Source organism: Maniola hyperantus, chromosome 2 (genome assembly GCF_902806685.2).
Source record: "Maniola hyperantus chromosome 2, iAphHyp1.2, whole genome shotgun sequence".
Classification (NCBI taxonomy): Eukaryota; Metazoa; Arthropoda; class Insecta; order Lepidoptera; family Nymphalidae; genus Maniola; species Maniola hyperantus.
The window spans coordinates 16,423,601-16,444,351 of NC_048537.1; the positions used below are offsets into that span (position 1 = coordinate 16,423,601).

The 20,751-nt window shown below is 37.5% G+C and overlaps 2 protein-coding genes and 1 long non-coding RNA gene across 4 annotated transcripts; 2 read left to right on the plus strand and 1 right to left on the minus strand.

The window, feature by feature from the left end:
- Window positions 1–2,794: 2,794 nt before the first annotated feature.
- Window positions 2,795–4,974, plus strand: LOC117990457 (uncharacterized). Its single transcript, XM_034977909.2, has 2 exons — window positions 2,795–3,150; window positions 4,187–4,974. The coding sequence occupies exons 1-2, from the start codon at window positions 2,970–2,972 to the stop codon at window positions 4,870–4,872; spliced, it is 867 nt and encodes a 288-aa protein (XP_034833800.1). The 5' UTR covers window positions 2,795–2,969; the 3' UTR covers window positions 4,873–4,974.
- Window positions 4,975–6,579: 1,605 nt separating this feature from the next.
- Window positions 6,580–14,283, minus strand: gammaTub37C (gamma-Tubulin at 37C). Of its 2 annotated transcripts, XR_011237806.1 has the most exons (11): window positions 14,072–14,283; window positions 13,797–13,999; window positions 13,109–13,255; window positions 12,555–12,691; window positions 11,568–11,762; window positions 10,762–10,882; window positions 10,155–10,286; window positions 9,320–9,502; window positions 8,639–8,825; window positions 8,268–8,391; window positions 6,580–7,125 (listed from the first exon to the last, which is right to left on the minus strand). XR_011237806.1 is itself a non-coding variant. In XM_034975163.2 (10 exons), the coding sequence occupies exons 1-10, from the start codon at window positions 14,118–14,120 to the stop codon at window positions 8,375–8,377; spliced, it is 1,371 nt and encodes a 456-aa protein (XP_034831054.1). In that variant the 5' UTR covers window positions 14,121–14,283; the 3' UTR covers window positions 6,580–8,374. The 2 variants fall into 2 exon arrangements, 1 of the variants encoding a protein (XP_034831054.1); XM_034975163.2 differs by having other exon boundaries at window positions 6,580–8,391.
- A 132-nt stretch (window positions 14,284–14,415) lies between these two features.
- LOC138403558 (uncharacterized) lies at window positions 14,416–19,930 on the plus strand. Its single transcript, XR_011237810.1, has 2 exons — window positions 14,416–16,869; window positions 18,033–19,930. It is a non-coding gene; the product is annotated as an uncharacterized lncRNA (long non-coding RNA).
- Window positions 19,931–20,751: the final 821 nt, after the last annotated feature.

The following is a 20,751-nucleotide window of genomic DNA, read 5'->3' on the forward strand; positions in this document are numbered from 1 at the left end:
TTCTTGGATGAATATAGCCATTACATTTGGATTTACTAATAATACCTTGTTCCTAATACCATCACGAGAATAATTGCGCAACCCACTCGTACAATAAAACTCGTGTCAATAAGAAACAAATGGCAGCGTTACACATTTTCTCCTATTTACACACATTACCTGTATATAGTGTATGAGTGTGACGGAATGATTAACGCCGTTTCTTTATTGCCAGGAGTTATAATTATCGCCTGCAAAGACGGAGTACAAAAATGTATCACTAAGAACTGCATCGTGTACAGTGCCCGGCAAACAACTTGAGCATTGACACGATTGGCTGGCGAATGCCGTGTGCACGCGATTGGTTAATCAGTCGGCGCGAGTACACGCGATTGGTTAATATGTCGACTTTCGCTTCCCGGATTCGTCAATTTTCTCCCACTACGCTACTTCATGTCGAAGTTGTTTGCCGGGCACTATAACGCACATAGTGGACTAATAGTACGGCGAAACACCGTAGTAAAAGATGAGGGATTTTTGTCCTCCGTGGACAATAGTCCCTCGTCTAAGCAGGCCCTTAGATCTTAAGGCCAGGCCCTTTTTGCCATTTACAAAAAAATCGAATGAGTTGCGCAATTAACCTCCATTTCTTATAATGTATGTAATAGAAATGAATCTGTTAATTAAGTTACGACAAATATTCATTAATGTGTATTTTTAAACTTAACATAAATTAACGGACATTTCTTTAAGTACCTTTTTGCAGTTGGGTAAAACATTAATTTAATAAGAATATCATTAAAAGAAATATAAATTACCGTGGTTATTTAATTGTGTAAAATTATGAAGAAATTAAACTACATACATCAATATTAACTACATTGTGAAAATTTTATATTTTTTTTTATCAGTTATAACTTTTGTAGTTATATATTTGTAGTTATATATCTGCACATTTTTTTCAACACTGTTTTGCCAGTAAATAATATTATTATTCTGTATAAACTAAGTTTGATACTAGTGTAAGATGCAAAAGGAAAAAGTTAGCATTATTTAATTATTATTATAAAAACAAAACACTTGGTAATAAAAGCTGAAAAATATTTTTTTTTATTTCCTGACACTACAACTCTTGTCAATAAAGAAACGAAACAAAACGATGTAATTTCCATCGACATAGGAAGTAATAATCCTTATTACATTGTACTACGAAGTAGTACATAAAAATTCTTTGGTAATTTCTAATCATTCCGTCTCACTCACACATACGTATAGTGAGAGGGAATGATCATTTTCGATTCGTTTCTTTATTGGTACGAGTTTACCTACATTGCACGCATATTATGAACCGACTTATTTCGGTTAAGGCGTACCGACGCGTCGCCTCCTATTTGGGAGGTCGGGGGTTCGATGCCGAGCCTCTAATGGTCTAAACGCACTTACGCTGCGCCGCGACCTGCGCTATGCAACGCGGCAAGTCAAATATGAGTTTGTATGGAGTAGAGAGCACTTGAGCGAAGCGGCACATAGTTAATTAGCTGACATTCCATGGGAACTCTCCGGGATAAAAAGTAGCAGGTAGCATATGTCACTCTCCAGGTCTTTAACCACAGAGCAGAAACAAAGAGGAGTTGGCCTAAGCAACTGTGCACTGTGATTTTCAACTAGGTCCTGACGTCATCACTGTGGGCGGGGCCTTAGTTAGTATGCTGTCTGCGTTCGTCAGGTTCACATATATTGAGACTCGTATTATCGGTGTGTTTTCGCGTTTTTAAGAACAAAAGGATGAAGTGTTGTGTTTTATCGTGTCAAAGTTATTCAGACAGACGTTCTGATGCTATGAATGGTATCACATTTCATTTGTAAGTAATTTTATACGTAATTATTAAAATAGTTCTAGAAAATGACATCTAGTGTGAGATAGCTGAACTATGTAGTGACATCAATATATCGATGTTAGGTCGCTAAGCGAGTAGTTTTGCTACTAACCCGCAGATGGAAAATTGAGAAGTGGGCGGCGTTCCACAACCCCTCACCCCGCAAAATGTCACTCGATATTTCATAGGGAAATCTTAATACAACATCTCCTCTTTGTTTCTGCTCTATGTCTTTAACTATACCCATACAAAAAATCACATCGACCCGTTGCGACGTGACTGAAGGACAAACCACCAAACAAACACTTTCGCATTAATAATAGAGGTAGTGATTTGAGTTTGTATAGCGCAGCGTAAGTGCGTTTGGACCTTAACTTTTCGGTAATAATAGAGGTAGTGATTTGAGTTTGTATAGCGCAGCGTAAGTGCGTTTGGACCTTAACTTTTCGGGGTTTTGTCCTTTTGTGCAATTAAATATCACTTGTCAACGAAAACATCGTGAGGAAACTTGCATGCCTGAGAGTTCTCAATCGTGTGTGAAGTCTGCCAATCCGCACTGGGCCAGTGTGGCAGACTATATCTAATAGACACCTAATATCTATGGCGTAATGCCCACTTCAGAGTATGTAATTAGTCACCCACTTTTTACTCTACAGGATGCGTGAACCCGTCTACGTCACGAAGGTGGAAGGTACCTATATACACAGAGTAAAGTATTTATCTTCGTCATCTAAGTTCCATAATCCATAGTCCTCCATAAAGTGGCTTGGCCACAACAAGCCAATAACGGCAAAAATCGTACTCGATTTTAGTCGTATTATAGCAAATGCGACCAAGTTTTGATGTAATATGCAATGGCTGCCATTGACGTTAGTCAGCGGACTCTTTAAATTAGTATCATAATAACAAACGAAAACGCCGTATTGATTCCGTGCGTCGCCGTGCCATTGACATTCTGTGAGTGGGGTGCCGCGTGACCTATTGCGCAGTGCACACCTCACGATTTTTATCGTTGTTTTTGTTTGTGAGTACAATTAAATAAGTACGAATTACGATAACTTGGTTTCAAAATTCTATTATTTTTACTTGTCTGGTAAATAGGCACTATTTATTATGGAAGATATAATCGATAATGACATGCTGATTTCAATGGTGGAAGAACGAACATTGCTTTGGGACAAAAATAGTCTAATGTACAAAGATAGATATGCCACGAAAAAAGCATGGGCAGAAGTTTGTCACAAGATATATAAAGGATACGAGGGCATGTCGGAGAGGGAGAAAAGGGAGTTCGGTAGGTTTCACGTTTTATATGTTTACTATAGCTGAAGTCCGCGACTTCGTTCGCGTCGATTTTTGAAAATCTTTTGTAAATTTACTGGGATAAAAAGTTGTTATTACTAACTATATAGGATGCAACTTGCAAGATATCTCTGTAGGTATGCCAAACGTCAAGATCGGTTGACATGAAAAGGCATAGGCACGGCATATAAGGTTTAAAAACATGTGAAAAGGTAACAGACAGATATACATACCTATTAGATTAATAAAATAATAGGTAGATATAGGTATCTAAGCCTATCATGTACCTAGTTAACTAGGTACATGGTAGGTAGGCCATATGTACCTAGTTACTTAGGTATATTAAAAATATGAATAATAAATAAAATAAGTAGGTAGGTAGGTACTTACCTGCGAAATAATATGGTTTTGCAAACAATAAAATTTACCCGTGCAGTAAACGTAAAAAGACCATCAATGTATATCGATGAAAAAGACGTATCGTAATTCGTAGACTATTTGTCATGGCGGTTAATTCAAAATTGAGGGTTGCTGTTTTTGCACTTTCTTGATAAGGGGAACTCTTTCAACTTTCTAAGGGTCCTCAAGCTAAGGGGTCGCCGAATTGAATTATTTGTTCGAGTGGTACCGTTTGGACTTAAATGGTGAAGTTTTACTTAATTAAGGCAATGCGACAGCGAAGTCCTAGCAAGTCTATGGTCCTTGCGAAGCGACGCATCTTTTGTCAAACTATAAAGTTTACTGAACTCAAGGATGCCTGCGACTTACGTCCGTGTGGATATAGGTTTTTAAGATAAAATGTAGCATACGTACCTACCCTAATGGTATGTATAAATCTTCACTCGTGGCGTGAAGGAGTACGTAACAAACATCCAAACTTTCACATTTTTTGTGATAAGACCTACCTACTTCCTTCTAAGTGAAAAAGTTTTCGTCACTAACTCCGTTTACAACAACGCATCTCGTTGTTTCGAGTGTCAGGTGTAGAAGTCCGGAGCGGTTGGTTGGTGACCATTTTATTATTTCAGGGAAAGCAGTGACACGTAGATGGACTAACCTTCGCGATGCGTACACGAAATATAAACGGAAGGTGAAGAGAACCAAAGAACAAGGTTTCAAAATAAAAAAATATGTGTACAATAATCAAATGAAATTTCTGGCAAAATTTTACGATTCGGAACAATCTGCAGACGAATTCGATGCAACCATCTCCGTGGACGTGAACGACAGCAATGACGAGCTTCTGATGCTGGCTGACAACGAGAAACTGGAAGTCAGTGAGGAGAGACACCCGGACAGACAAAATGACATGCCCGAGAGAAATCCTACTCAGAGATTCGGTAAAAGAAAACGCCAACGCCAAACTAACCAAGGGAAGAAAAGGAGAAAACCAGACGAAATTGAGTTGAAACTATTGAAGGCCCTGGAGGAGAAACCGGATCCCCACATATCGTTTTTTCAAGGCGTGTTGCCACATTTGCACAAATACGACGACAACGAAGTTTTAGAATTTCAAACGGGAGTTTTACGACTGATCTCTACAATAGATGCGAAGAAAAAAGCAGCTTCGAAAAATTTCCAACAGCCTTCGTCTTCCAATTATTTCAACTCGCTTTCCACTTGTGCGTTACAATCTCGCGTCAAACAACCGAGGCCTTCGCCAGAACCGTCTGAGTCTTCAGAGAAGTCGATGGATTTCGATATTATGTATTAGGTAACTAATTAGTTACTACACAATAGGTAACTGTTGCTAAAAAACTGTTATAACAAAACTGTGAACAAAATAATAAACGTTACTTTGTAGAAAGAAAGAAAATGAGTTTATTTGTTGTTGGTGTCACAAATAAAAACAAAGTACAAATGTAACATTTTCATCTGTGACACCACCCCAAATGGGTGTACAGCTCAGCATAATGTAGCAGACAGTGAAGTTATTTAAACTACCATCAGAGGTTGGTCTAAATCATTTTCATTCTGGGAAGAGACCTGGGCTCAGTAGTGTGCTGGCGATGGTTTGTGACGATGATTAGCTATTTTAACCGACTTCAAAAAAGGAGGAGGTTTTCAATTCGTCGGAATCTTTTTTTTTTATGTAGTATGTTCCCGGATTACTCGAAGACGCCTGGAACGATTTTGAAAATTATTTTTTTGTCTGAAAGGGCGCAACAGGATAACTAAAAAACCGGCCAAGTGCTAGTCAGACTCGCGCACCGAGGGTTCCATAAGTCGTATTTTTTGACGTTTTGCACGATAAATCAAAAACTGTTATGCATAGAAATAAATCAATATCTGTTTTAAAATATACATACAGGCAGCCTACCACAAAACACGGTTTTCGGATTTTTCCCCTTACGTGTGCTCTTAGCTATAAGACCAACGAGAAGTACCCTATAGGTTTCGTGACAGATACGACAGACATACAACGAAGTGATCCTAATGGTTCCTTTTTCCTTTTGAAGTACCTACGCAACCTTAAAAAATCTATTTCATTCTCGTTCAGTCCTTCTAATTAGACCATTATAATATCGAATGGAATTTTATATTTACATTTACACAATACAATAAGTAAATTACTTAGTTATAGGTACCTAATAAATAAGTAATCAATCAAATAACGTACTTACGATATTTGTTCGAACGGCCGACGGAAAATCGATCGATGTGCTAGGAGGAACTGAGGAAATGACACCGTACGCCACTGCGGCCTGATAAAAGGACAAACAAACACACTTTCGCATTTATAGTACTTCTGTGTGATTTGGGCCGCGATAGTAAAACCGGTGCCTCACGTGTGATTCTTAAAAACGCATAACTGAGTAGGTTTCTGTGGACTCTGTGGTAGTGGACCGGTGCGGGAGGGGTGTGATGACGTGACGCGAGAGCTCAGTGATTCGTCAACTTGTGACAACTTTCACCCTCCCGCACCGCTCTACTACCGCAGGAGTCTACTCAGTTAGAGCTAGCGCGCACCACGGTAAATTTCCGTGCGATTTTTTCCGCAAAATCTGTGAACTATAGAACTACATAGAAGCGCGCGCACTGCGGAATTAATTCCGCACCGGATTTTCATAGATTTTAAAACGCACTGCAACTCACCACACCATAATGCGCGCCTATGGTGCGCGCTAGCTCTTATATGCGCTATACCTTTAGTGCGGTAATTCGAATCTCGACTCTCGTACTCTATAGTCCATACAAAATGACTTCTCACGCGTCATTTTAACTTTATGGGTCAGCTGTTATGTCAAAAATACGGTTCACCTTTAAAATAAGGACTAAAATCGTACTTTTGCCATGACACAAAGTTAAAATGGCGCATGAAAACATTTTGTACGCTGTACACATAATAACACGTAATATATCTAAACGTAAATAGGTACCTAAGTATTATTTGAAATAAAAGGAAGTTTATTTTATTGAAGTATTTTTATTATTTAAGAACGTTTATTTAATTGAATTATAATCTATGTATATTAACAAGAGATTACTTATAAAATGGCACACATTTAACATTAACATTTTGAGAATCAAAACCTCTGAGATTTTTCTCAAAATTTGGTTCCACTACATTATAATATTATGGTCACAGAGTATAAGGATATGTCTCATCTTTATACTGTGATATGGTGCTCCCACGCAGTACAGTACGACAAGGCTCTCTTGGCACTTGAACGACATTGACAGGGGGGCGCTGTTGCAGAACAAAGGCTTAGAATATTCAAACAAGAACAAAGGGGACACTTGACGGCAACGTTAGTTCCAATTTTCGCCACGCGCCAAGATAGCCATGTCGCACTGTAGTTCTTTTCACAAAATTTTACAATTTAAGTTTTATACCAGTGAGAGAGAGAGGAGAGTATTTTAAATGAAAATTTATTCTATATTACAGAATGGGATTGTGTTATATAATTTTATATAACTGATGTCTGGGAGCACCATATTATAACATCACTTGTCTATGGAGTACCTGCAATTTATAGAAAAGATACATAGTATCAAGCGTAGAAGATCTATTCTAGAAAAGTAATTAATGTTTCATAGACAAGTCGTGTTAACGCTTAAGTTGTAATATAATAGTTCGGGTTCCGTGCGTTACATCGGTAAGTGCGTCAAGTCGAGGATTTCACTACGCTCTGTTAATAATAACTAATGAATAATGATACAACTTCGAACATTGCTGTAGTGAGCGAATGTTCAACCGGTCAGTACTGCACCATTTTTATGCAAATCGCGAGGTCCAAATTGTTACATTGCATAGAAATTCGTAAGTATGTTGCCTAAAGGTAATTGGAAATAAAAAAATGAAATGACATATTGACTATGTGCACTGGTTATTGCGCAAACATTTGTTATGGTGTAATATTTACTCAACGCACATTTAACTTAAAACCCAAGGTCTATGTTGGCATCCATTAATTGCAATTCAAAAAAGCCATTATCATGACGTGAGAACAACTACTTGCACAATTACCTCTGTTAGAAGAGGATTGGAGTTTATGTGTAACTTATTAATACTGACTTTACTTATATTAAGTTTGTACAAGCTATTTGGTAGAGATGTTATTAAAATAAATTATGCATCACATTACCAAATTACAATTCAACCAAAAAACAATAACAACAAGGGTTGATATATAACATTTTAATATGTTATATTACAATAATCGTGTCCCCTTAATAACCCGTATAAAATACCAGTCAACTTTGTTTATGAAGATCAAAATCGCAGTAACAAACAACCATTGGTGCTGTTTTTTTTATATAACACGAGAAGATGCACGCGACGTCGTCGTCGTTTAGTTTTTTTTCTAATCTCGTGGAAACTCTTTAATTTTCTGGGATAAAAATTTGCCTATGTCAATTTCCAGGATGCAAGCTACCTCTGTACCAAACCTCATATAGATCAGTTAAATGGATAGGCCTTTAAGAATCCCATGGGAACTCTTTGATTTTCCAGGATAAAAAGTAGCCATCTCGTTCCACAGGATGTAAACTGACTTTGTACCAAATTTTATCAAAATCAGTTAAATTGTTGGGCCGTGAAAAGCTAGCAGACAGACAGACACACTTTCACATTTATAATATTAGTATGGATTGTACAACTTTAACATTATTGAGTGCGGCGCGCAATCTTGGTTTGCAACTCTACCACAAAATAGTCATGTTTGTACTCAAGCTTTTATTTCTGGAGAATTCTTGTAGTCCATTGTTATTTGTTATATTGAGCTGCTCTCTGAGAATAAAGAAAACAGAAAATTAAAGTCGAGGCGCTTTTAATACTCCATCATATCTGTGTTAAACCACCCCAAACCGCCCCCCTGGACCAAAAAACCAAATTAAACCATGTGAAAATTTGTTGTTATAGCGGCGATAGAACTAACCAAATACACATTCTCTGAAAATTTCCTCTGTACCTATTACAGTTCTCGTCGACATAGATTCCTTGACCATGGGCCTAGTACAGTGTAAACTCTAGTCACCTGGGTTCCAATGCACGTAGTCGGGCGTGGCGGCGGCCTGGTACTCCTGTACCAGCTCGTCGACTACGGCGCGAGACTCGTCGAACTCCTCCAGAGATTCCTTGAACATGGGCTCCTTGCGGAACACCTCGAGGAACGCCTCACGCTTGCGCAGTTTATCGAACTGCTGCAGGCAACGGTCGAACAGCTGCCAACCAAATGACCCAGGTAAGAAGGAAACATGCAAGCTACGGGGACTGACGACATGGGGCGAATGTCGTCTATTACGAAATTAAATTAGGTTGAGCCACTGATGCCTAAAATAAGTTGTTACACCCTTGTTACGGGCATCAGTGCTCTCCCCTAACAAAAAAATAAAAAATAAAAACAATAAAGGAAATTAAAAAAAAAAAAATCAAAAGCAAAAACATTCGTGACATTAAGATATAGTATGAAGTTTAATATAATTGTACCTAAGCACAAGAGTTTCGATGATCATCTTGGATTTTATTATGAATGGACTGAGAAACACAGATTTATTTGCCAATGCAGTGGCCTTCACGATAAAAGCTACCATCCTGGTACCGGGGCCTGTTTCACGGGGGGGAATAAAGAGGATTTATACTTTCGCAGAGCAAAGCCGCGGGTCGGTCGTAAATCACCAATAAACAATAGTACTCTGTCTGTATAGCTAGTACTCACGGAGGAGATATTGGTGTGGTTGGCGAGCAGCAGGCCGGACACCTTGTGCGAGGCGTGCACATAGGGCGAGCGCCGCGACAGCGCCACTTGTATGGAGGCCGGCCCCCACGGGATGAAGGACGCCAGCTTGCGCTCGCGGATGCGCTGGAGCGACTTGTGCACCTGTGATGGATCCACCTCACCCTGCCAACAAGAGGTGGATTCATCGCACCAATACTCATAAAATGTTTGCCTACTACAAAAACAATGCACCAAAATGGCACTTTAAATCATTTAGAATTAATTATTATTGTTTTCACTTCTCATGCTCGTAAATTTCTCCTTTATTCTGGAATCTGGATGTAAGCGGACTAAAACTGCTTTTCTGCTGTCATATAAGAATATTGTATGGAAATTTCTATAGTACCTGAGCCTAGCCACCTATACTCCCATGCTCTCCTGGTACTTTATGTAAGCTACAGTTGGTGTCACGCAAAAGGTCTCCGACCTTGAACTTGCGCAGTGAGTGATATATCGCTATATACATTTGGCATTTCATTAAAAAGCCTGACATTGTACCTGCGCAGTGGGTGATTTATCGATGTATGGCTACTGGCTAGTGCATATTATGTAATGACCAGAAGAGGTGAAGTATGAGAGTGAGCTGACCTACAGGTCACGGTCACGTATCACGGTTTTAGTTCTTCGCAATCGAAGTCAGAGTGTATTACTCGGTCATAAACCCTATTTTACCCTTGACTTAAATATCTGCCCTCGCTTTCGGCTCGGGTCGGGCATCACGTCCAGTTTCCTGATCTTGGGCACCTACCACCTACACAGTAAAATGTCGCGTCACCTGTATGATGTTGAGGATGGAGATGTAGCAGTGCTGGTTGGCGCGGTCGGGGCTGAGCGACACCATCATGTTCTTGGGCTGCAGCAGGCGCTGCATCACGTCCAGCACCGTCGTCTTCCTGATTTTCGGCACCTGCCACCAAACGTACAGAGAAAACTTGTCAATATAACATAAGGGTATGTGTGCACTCATCCGTATTCGGTTCGTATCCGTGATTTTTCGAAGTGGTCGTCATACAAATATGTACATTCGATTCGTATTTTTTTTCACGGATTCGTAAAATCACGGATGAGTGCACAAACGTCCTTCGGCTGCTTTTACCAGGGACGTTCGATGCTGCGTAATGAGGTAAGTGTAAAACCGATGTACTTATTTAATTTTCAAAGCTATTAGTAGGTATATATTTCGTGTCATTCATCAGTAGTGTCGGGAGCAGACCGAAGTCCATCTCATCTCTTCATCGCCAAAACTTACATCCAATTATCTTGATGACTCCACTTCTATGAACCAATCCTTGGGGCCTAACCGATCCTACCTACTCATGTGACGATCTGAAGATTGCGAATAGCAGAGATGAGTAGTAGTAGTAGATCAGTTGTGTACTAACAGTGTTGAGCTCGTGGTCGGCCGTGAGCGGCGTGTAGCCCGTCATGAGGAAGTGCAGGCGCGGCGTGGGGATGAGCGGCGCCACCAGGCTGATCAGATCGTTGTTCATGTATGATGGGTACCTGATCAAGTGAACATTATCAGTGGCCCTACCGCGGTTGTTTGACAACTACAATGTCACGATCGCAATCATCTCTGATTGGTTAATGCTCGCTCACTATTGGCCACAATGCATTGTTGCAACAAATTCAGCGAATCAGAACAATTGAGATTGTAATAATGATTGATGCAGGTTTTAGACAATCGCCCTACTGGTGTTAAGGACTATTTATTCATTGCAATATTGTAAACTTAATTGCAGCTATTGTCAGAAATTACTAGCCAACTATCAGAATGATCATGCTAAACAATTTTTTACAAATTATTTTAAATCTTACGTTTAATCAAACAAACAGTTGATGTATCATAATAATATAATTATATTGATGCTGAATGGATGGTGCAAATTGTTTGTGTGTGCTTTCGTAGTTTTGTTAAACAGTTTTTATTAATTTTCAGATCAGGAACAACATATTTTCAATTCAATTCATTTCCCAGATATTGGCTTTTCAGTGTGCTAAGTGCCAACTGGGCATGGGTGTTTTTTTTTAATTAATTATAGGCAAACGCTTGACTACAATCACACCTGATAGAAAGTGATGATGCTGCCTAAGATGGACGTGTTTACCTAGAAGATGCCTATTCACTTTTGTTTTAAAGATACCCGGGTTGTAATTGGTCTATTTAATAAAAGAGGTACTAATGTACCTAAGTGTAGCAGTACTGGCACTCATGATAGTGGACACAAGCGTGTTGATTTGCGCGAAGGACGGGTTCTGTATGTGCAGGCGGTCGCTGGCTATCCTGTTCAGAGCCGTGTTGTCTAGCACCATCACACAGTCTGCACTCTCCGTCAAACGCTTCAGTGTGAGGAGGGAGTTGTAGGGCTGGACTACCACATCACTAAAACAAGATAAAAATGGATTGATTGTATAAATAAAGATACCTAAAAGCCAGTTTTGGTTAGGCCATTAGGTTTTGGACCAGACATCATTTATTTTATTATTATTAATAAGGTTCGCTAGCAATTTTTACAAAAATGATCTTAAATTACATAAAGTTAAATTACACAACGTTGTATGTAAAATCATTTGAAAGCAAACACTACATGCACATTCACACAATTTACATGCTACAATTATTAATCATACAAGTGAAATCATGAAACAATCAGCATGCATTAATTTATCTGTCATATACAAACCAAAGATAACCATGACTATAGCAGTCTTTATTAATAATTGAGTAATTTTTAAAATGTGTTGATTTAAATAAGGAATTTATGAAAATAAAAAATTTGATTATAAGTCCCGCAATACGCTAATGCGCGTGGCCGCCAATTTATTGACGTCAGCATGATACTTAAGTTTCGAGCTTATGGTATATTTTTATTTCGGCCGGTCATTTTGATGTTAATTAGACATGGTTCCAGCGCAATAGAAATTAGCGGGACTTATGCCACCACATTGCAGCGCTTTCGGAAAAATATATGCTCTATAAAATCATTACCATGAAGATAGGAGCTTTCGATTTCATTTTCATTTTATAAAAAAGAAAAAACATTTTTATTCAAAAAATCCCAACTTATCACTTAAGAACTATATGGTATTAACAATATGCCCAAATGTGTTTGCCTTATTTATTCAAAAAGTTAAAAGAATCGCCAATTTCAAAGACTCCAATAGTTAATCTCACCTAATCTCATCCAAGTTGGGAAAGACACTGTAAGTCTGCACAAGTTTCTTCGGGAACCTATCGGAGAGATGCTCCAGTATGTAGGAGCCCATGCCCGAGCCAGTGCCACCCGCTATTGAGTGACAGAGTACAAAACCCTGTAAAGAAGGTCAGTGTTAACCAAACCAGTGGCCAATCTTAGTGGGCACTAGCCAACTTTGCCAGAGATATTAGAGGGCACAAAAAGATACTAAGAAGTAATAAAAAATTAAACACACTAGAAATCCCGATTTCCATCCCAAAGGAATTTGGAAAGTTTTTATTTATTTATTCAGATACCAGTCAGTTAGCCCTTAACTGCAATCTCACCTGGTGAAGTTCTGGCTTGTTCCCTTTCTATATTACAAAGAGAATCTCTGTACAATTCCCTTTCTATATTACAAAGAGAATTTCAGTACAAAATTTCAGCTTTTTAGGTCCTAGGGCTTGTGCTGGGCATTGATAAATCAGCCAGTAAGTGAGCTAGGACTTTTCTTTTTATTATATGAGATTTTGTACTGTAGGAAATATCTTACTTCCAAGTTATCACTGCCGTCTGCCTCTCTGTTGATGATGTCAAACACTTCCTCATTCAGCTTCTCTCCCTGAGCAAACCCTGACGCCCAGTTGTTGCCTGCCCCACCGCCGTGCTTTGACAGGTACACATTCTCTTGGTTGTACAACTGAAATATAAGAGCTTTAAATAAACCTAAAACAAATAATCAATATATTAAAAAAGAAGAATCTTATTATTTTTAAAATAGAAGATTTTTATACAAATAAAATTTTATAAGTACTTTTGAATTGTCAAATGTATCTACCACTATGTGAGCACAAATATTAAATGACATAATATGAATAAAATTAAAGTATCACTCTGAGAAAGATTTCCCTCTTCTAAAAGACAAGTATATCCCTTCCAGTGACACATTCCTATCTGACACACATTGAGTCACAATAATAAACAAATAAATAAAATTCGATAGCTGACAATTGTCTGGAATAGGTAGTTGGTTATTGTTTGCGACAGGTCGACATGGCAATCGGGGTCGGGACGCCCCGCACACCACCGCGACAACACGGTGCGGAATAGCGCGGGTGACGTGCGGGTGTGCGGGGCGTCCCCCCGCCTCATACCCCGACTGCCACCTCGACCTGTCGCGAACTGTAGGTATAAGAAGACAACTTTAGTTGTTGAGGTTGTAAAGTTATCCTAATATTTACCTTAGCGTACGGAGAATTTAAAATTGTGTGTATTACACGAGGCTCCAAGTCTAGAAGCACAGCTCGCGGGATATAATGATTATCATCGGCTTGATAGAAAAATACATCCTTACGATCCGACCCCGCGGACGCAAACTCCTCCAAAATACCCTCGGGAGATATGCCGTGTTCTATACACAATTGCTTCCAAAACTCGAAACCAACTGCAATATAATATTGTTTCAGAAAATGGTTAAAGAAGTCACCAGTCTATTATTATTGAGAAACAAACTTACTCTGATTGCCGCACTGGCCGAGTTGTAGCGTTATCATTTCACTTGGCATTTTAAAATAGTACGCTGCCAGCCGTCCAACAGTCGGGGAATGACTTCCTTTAAAATATATCCCTGTTTCCTAAATAATAAGTTCTTTAATTTTTATTATTTAAGAAATTAATCAACAAATATCTAGATTAACCGTCATAGCCGATTTTCCATAATATGTAAAAAGTAGGTACTCTGTGTAGCCGATAAAAAACCAAAACAAAACCAAAGAGTATATCAAAGAGTATTATAATATACAGAGTATATAATCACTACCTACGTTTTAAACCACAGAGTTTCAGACATGTCATTGTCAAAATCAGGCCCTGTCAACTGAGGGCCATAAAAGATGCATCAGTCCATTTCTTTCGCACTTTCTATTCCTCTTTCGAAATCCACAGGACTATCTCGCTCCACTCACACAGTATTAAAGGCACATGTACATACAGCACACTCTCTCAAGATTGCTCGAATATTATTGGTCGGTGATTAGCTCCAATCGGCTTTCATTACATAGAATTTCAAAATAAAAACGTGATGTCGGTTTTGAGAGATTTTATAACCTAACCTAAAAAACTTAATTTTTCTCCTATTGCGAGAGTTGTAAACCTTGTGGTTTAAACCTGGAAGTGTGCTGCAGTTATAACAGGATATTCGTTTTATATTTCTATTTTCAGTTTTTTAAGGGATTGTTTTAATTTAGAGATATAGTGGATGTGCTCTTTAAACTTGCCTACCTAATTTAGGCTTAGTAATAATTGTTAGTGTTTCTAAATACCTACCTAGTATCCTTTTTATCCGATATGAGGCAGTGTAGTGTACCTAAGTGTAAAAGCACCTTACATTTACACGCCGTACCTTTTACCGACACAACTAGATGGAAGGCATGGTTGTTTAACTGTCCATATTTGCGTAAGTACTCCCTTAGGCAATTAGAAAATGTCAGGATTTGCGAATCCCATTTCTTACCTCGGTATATCGTAAATAATAGATTGACAAAAGATTCAATTCCCACGCTGAATTTGCATATTACACAGTCTTCTAAAAACCCTAAAACTAAACTAAAAACCCTAAAAGGTACTAAACCAGTACATTTTAAAATTGACAAATTTCTAGAGATATCCCCTTTACAGCGTGGTAAACCCTTCGATGTTAACATAGTCGATATCCCATCGACTTCACAATCAGACAACCAAAGTAAGAATGAGCAAGCTTCTGTTATTTTAAGTCCTATTGATTTAGTAAACCCCTTGCCAAATATCCCGATTCCTGACAAACAGAAGTCACCAGATTTAATTCAGCAGTCTATTTTAGAGCCAACAACTTCTATTACTCATTACTCACAACCACTGAGTCCTGCTCCTCATGAGTCCATGCATTCTGAAGTGGTATCTGCTTCACAGACAACCTTTCCTTCTGAGGATGTTCAAAGTTTCATTCCGTCTGTTCCCATGTCTTCCGAAAATGTGTCTGCTTTACAGACTAAAAGTTCCATCCTGTCAGATATCATGCCTTCTCAGGATGTGTCTGCTCTGCGTACTCCAAGTCCCATTCCATTTGATCCCATCTCTTCAGAGGATGTGTCCAATTCACAGGCTACAACTTTGATACCGTCTGATCCTATGCCTTCTGAAGTTGGGTCTGCTTTACAGACTACACCAAAACGTAAAAGAACACATTCTAGATCTCATCATAAAAAGCCAGACATAATTCCTAGAGTACGTTTAGATAAAAATCAAGAAACCCCTCGTAAGCAGAAGCTACGTCAGGGTAATAAAACATTAAAAATAAAATTACGGAACATGACTATCAGATATAATAAGTTTAAGGCAAAGGTGCAAACAGTTTCTGATAAAATAAAATTCTTTATCACAAAATATCCTATTTTGAGTAATTTCGGCAAATTATTAGTAGATTCACAGTTACGACTATCTGGTGTGAAATCTAGAGGTTCTAGATACACTAACGAAGAAAAAGTTTTTGCGCTTTCTTTATATAAATTAAGTCCAAGGTGCTACAGATATTTGCAAAAAAGATTAAGATTACCAGCTCAATCCACTATAGGCTCTATATTAAATAATATACCTTTAAGACCAGGTATTAATGATTTTATTTTTCAGCATTTGGCAGATGCTGCTAAAAATAAAAATTGTATGGGGTTACAATGTGTATTGCTGTTTGACGAAATGGCAATTAACAAAAATTTATTTTTTAATTTTCATACCGGTGTTATTGAAGGATTTGAAGATCTAGGAGGTGGTGAACGCACTAACAATGTTGCTGACAAAGTTTTAGTGTTTATGTTACGGGGCATATTTTTACCTTGGAAGCTACCTATAGCATTTTATTTTGTACGAGATGGAATTAAAACCTTCTTTCTAAAAAACATTATTAAAGAACTAACTAAGGAAATATTAAAGACAGGATTTGTTTTGAGATCAACAGTATCAGATCAAGGCTCTGCCAATGTTGCTGCGATAAACTCATTAATAGCTGATGCACGCGAAGATTTACTTCGAAGTGGCAACGATGGGTGTAATATAATACATTATGTCATCGAAGGAAACAAAATATATCATATATATGATGTCCCACATTTACTCAAATGTTTCCGCAATAATTTTCAGAAGAAGGACTTGCTCATCGGGAGTCAGCGTGCTCAGTGGGACTACATTGAGAAGCTGTTTGCTGTTGATGGTGTGGCAGGTGTTGGGTGGTCTACCAAATTAACAGACAAACATGTGAAACCAAATTCATATGACAAGATGAAGGCAAGTAACTTTTGCTTTGTAACAATAGCTTTGTGATAATGTCCTTGCCATGGAAAAATCCAATAAAACTACGGTGCGCAGACCTTAGTTGTTGGTACTAAAACTTCTTGTTTTCGTGGTGTCTATGTGATCACGTTTTTGAAAGCACTATCTCCGAAACTATGGGTTGTAGACCCTGTTGTTGGTCCATTTTAAGTTTCAGCTTACAAAATTCTCATCACATGATCACATAGACACCATGAAAACAAGAAGTACCAATAACCAGGGTCGGCGCCCAATAGTGTCGAAGATAATTATGAGCATACTAGGTGATGCCCGCGACTTCGTCCGCGTGGATTTACATTTTTCAAAATCCCGCGGGAACTCTTTGATTTTCCGGGATAAAAAGCAGCCTATGTGTTAATCCAGGGTATAATCTATCTCCATTCCAAATTTCATCCAAAGCCGTTCAAAGTCAAAGTCAAATGATTTATTCAAAATAGGTAATAAATTACTCTTATTGATTGTCTGGTATAGTGTTAGATTTGTAAGATAATATAGTGGTGATAATTATAACGCAAACTTAAAACTAAAGCTACGAGGGTTCCAAACGCGCCCAGGTCTGAGAAGAGCCCACAACAAACTCAGCCGGGTATTCTTTTTATTATCACCACTTTACAAAATTATTGAAACTTATTAGAACTATCACAAAGTCGTTAAGCAACTCATTCCCAAGCTTGCTTATCATTTAAAGTTCAGCTGTTTTTGCGTGATTGAGTAACAAACATCCAAACATCCACACTTTCACATTTATAATATTATTAGGATTAGGATAATTAGGTTGAGGATAGTATAGTTATGAGCATAGAAGATAATTTTTTAAACAAAAATTTGAATCCTTATGAATTTCCAACCCACTCATTTAAATTCTTTAATTATATTTTAAGCCCAATTGGGCCGATTCTCTAGTACACAATCTCTAAACTAAACTAAATTAACTGGTCTAAATCTAGTGCTTTCCTTTTCCGCAAGCAACATTATGAAAGGGATAGCAATAGATTTAGACGTACCATTTTAGTTTAGCTTAGAGTTTGTGTACAACGGAAATGTTTACTTTAAATCTAAATAGCATTATCAAATTTAGTTTATTAACATATCTAATAAAAAATAACTATGCATTACAGGTGAAACTTGCTGCGCAAGTCTTCAGCAGAGATGTGGCCCACAGCTTAAGAATACAGATGAACACTTATCGTCAACTACAACTGGAACATGGTTATTGTCCTCCATCTGTAAACATTGATAATGGACTTTTCACTGCTGAGATCCTTTTATTGATTCATAATTTATTCAGCAGCCTGAACTCCTCCGGCTATTCCAGTACTGACCTATGTAATTCTTTATCTATAAATTCAACTCATCTTGATTTTTGGAATGAAGCAGTGAAGAAACTAGAATCAATGAAATTCGATGCGTCAGATTCAAGAGAAAGTAAGCCATTGTGTTTAAGAAATTTTATACACGACATTAAAACTATAAAACATCTTTGGTCAGATCTTAGATTAATCTCAGGCGTTAAATTTTTGAGTCTGACGCGTTTAAACCAGGATCCCCTGGAAAATTTCTTTTCTCAGATTAGAGGTCAGGGTGGTTCTAGCACACACCCGGACTGTCATAATTTTGTTTCATTGTTCAAAACATTGTTGATCAATAACATTACAACCGGGAAATCTCTGTATGCGAATTGCGCCGCCGATAGTGATAAAATGCTCGGTACTCTAAGTAATTTGGTAAGTAGACCAAAACTTGATACACGATTTGTTGATTACAGTTCTGATATTCATAACGTAAATTTTATTGAAGAATGTGTTCCACCTGAAAACGTTTTTCAAACGAATGCTTTGTCTTATATTGCCGGCGCAGTTTGTCGGTATTTATTTCCAAAGTTAAATTGTGAGCAATGCCCAAATTGCCGAAATACACTATTGTCTAACGAAATTAAATCATTTCATACTTTAATTGAAATGAAAGAATTTGATTCAAGTAACAAAAAATTGTACTACCCATCCAATCAATTGTTGTCCCTGGTATGGGATTGTATATCTATCATTGAAAAAATTTTGCCAGACATATGTAAGGTTTACATATATTCAGATTTAATTAACAAATTCGAACAAATTAATACATCTTGGTTTGATTGTGTTGAGCATAAATCAGATTTTTTAAAAGCTTTTTGGTTGTTCGTAATAAGAATGCAAGTAAGACAATGGTGTATTAACTTCAATAGAAGAATACATAATGTTGATTCGAGAAAAAAGGGAAAGGAAATGGAAAATTTGATTGCGACAAAAGTTACTAAAGGCGCAAGCTATAGAACTGTACGTCGCAAAAGTAATTAAGGTTTTAAGCCACTGTTAAAAGTTTGAATTGATGTTTTAATGTTCACTAGCATATGCTCGCGACTTCGTACGCGTGGACTACACGAATTTCAAACCCCTATTTTACCCCCTTAGGGGTTGAATTTTTAAAAATCCTTAGCGGATGCCTACGTCATAATAGCTATCTGCATGCAAAATTTCAGCCCGATCGGTCAAGTAGTATGAGCTGTGCGTTGATAGATCAGTCAGTCAGTCAGTCAGTCACCTTTTCCTTTTATATATTAAGATTAACTTTATTATTTTATCTCTCTTGAACAACATTAAAGTCGTATCATTTTGCCATTTCCGTTCGCAGACTAACTGACACGCCATGGCTTCACTCAGGTGGAATTCTATTTCTCTTTATTCTCTATCCCGTGGTAATTTAGAAAATTGCATTTCGCTTCAAAAATTTCAACTTTTTAGGTCCAAGTGTTTGGGCTGGGTGTTGATGAGTCAGTCAGTAAATCGAGACTTTTCTTTTGATGTGATGATGATTGCACTCCAATATAATATGTTATACAGCATACTGACAGGTTCATAATGTATCTATCTAGTATAATATTTTAAATTATAGCCTCATTGAGCGCTTCTAAATTCTTAACCACATAAGTAAAATGTTAAATACCTAGTATATATATAAAACTCGCAATCCGCCTGTGCAATCACTTATAATTCTAAAGTAATATTTTGAATACCTACTTCAAAACTTATTAGTTTTCTAAGTTAATATGTTTTTTGGAAAAAAACTTTTTGTTCTTATTTTATAATAGAAGCATAATCATCTAATTTCGTAAATATTTTAAAACACAGCTGATATCCTCATTGAAGCTCTGGCTATTGCAGTGATTTTGTATTGTATAAATCTTTATCATTATAATTTAAAAATTCGAGTTTTTGGGATGAAAAAATTACAATCATCCTAAAAATATGCTTGATGGTGCAACCACAGTTTTAGTGGTGCGGAGTTGCAAGTAACACGCGTGGTTTTCAAATGTATGATTTTCACACTCATGTAATGTAACGATCCTTAAAACCTTTTTGACCTAAAAATAATAAGATTGATTAAGCTGTGCAAGGGGTTGAGGCGGTTGCGCGGGTTGCACTATGAGGTTGCACTTATTTTTAGGATGACATTTCTATTGATCGAATAAATTTATTGTATTATTCATTTTATGTATTTTGTATCAACTAAATATGGCAAAGATAATTAATTAATTAAATGTGCACCCTGCATAAGACTTATATAATGTCAATACACTTTCTGCTGACTTAAATATGCACCTACAGCATGCGTTATATCTATCCAAACCCATCATTGTTTAGCTGGTACAAAACTATTTTAGACCTAAAATCTTTAGAATTAAAATAGAATACAAGTCTTAAAATAATGTAATACACTACAAAAAAGAGAGCAACTATTGAGTTTCTTGCCGGCTCTTCTCAATAGAATCTGCTTTCCGAACCGGTGGTAGAGTCGCTTATT

What these genes read in the sequence shown, in the direction of transcription:
- gammaTub37C (XM_034975163.2), bottom strand. Translation starts at nt 14,120, where the DNA reads ATGCCAAGTGAAATGATAACGCTACAACTCGGCCAGTGCGGCAATCAG. An exon ending in ACGGCAGTGATAACTTGGAA is followed by an intron (nt 12,692 to 13,108) that starts GTAAGATATTTC and finishes CCTTCTTTACAG; the next exon opens with GGTTTTGTACTCTGTCACTC. An exon ending in CCGACCACGAGCTCAACACT is followed by an intron (nt 10,287 to 10,761) that starts GTTAGTACACAA and finishes GTTTGGTGGCAG; the next exon opens with GTGCCGAAAATCAGGAAGAC.
- LOC117990457 (XM_034977909.2), top strand. Translation starts at nt 2,970, where the DNA reads ATGGAAGATATAATCGATAATGACATGCTGATTTCAATGGTGGAAGAA. An exon ending in GAGGGAGAAAAGGGAGTTCG is followed by an intron (nt 3,151 to 4,186) that starts GTAGGTTTCACG and finishes TTATTATTTCAG; the next exon opens with GGAAAGCAGTGACACGTAGA.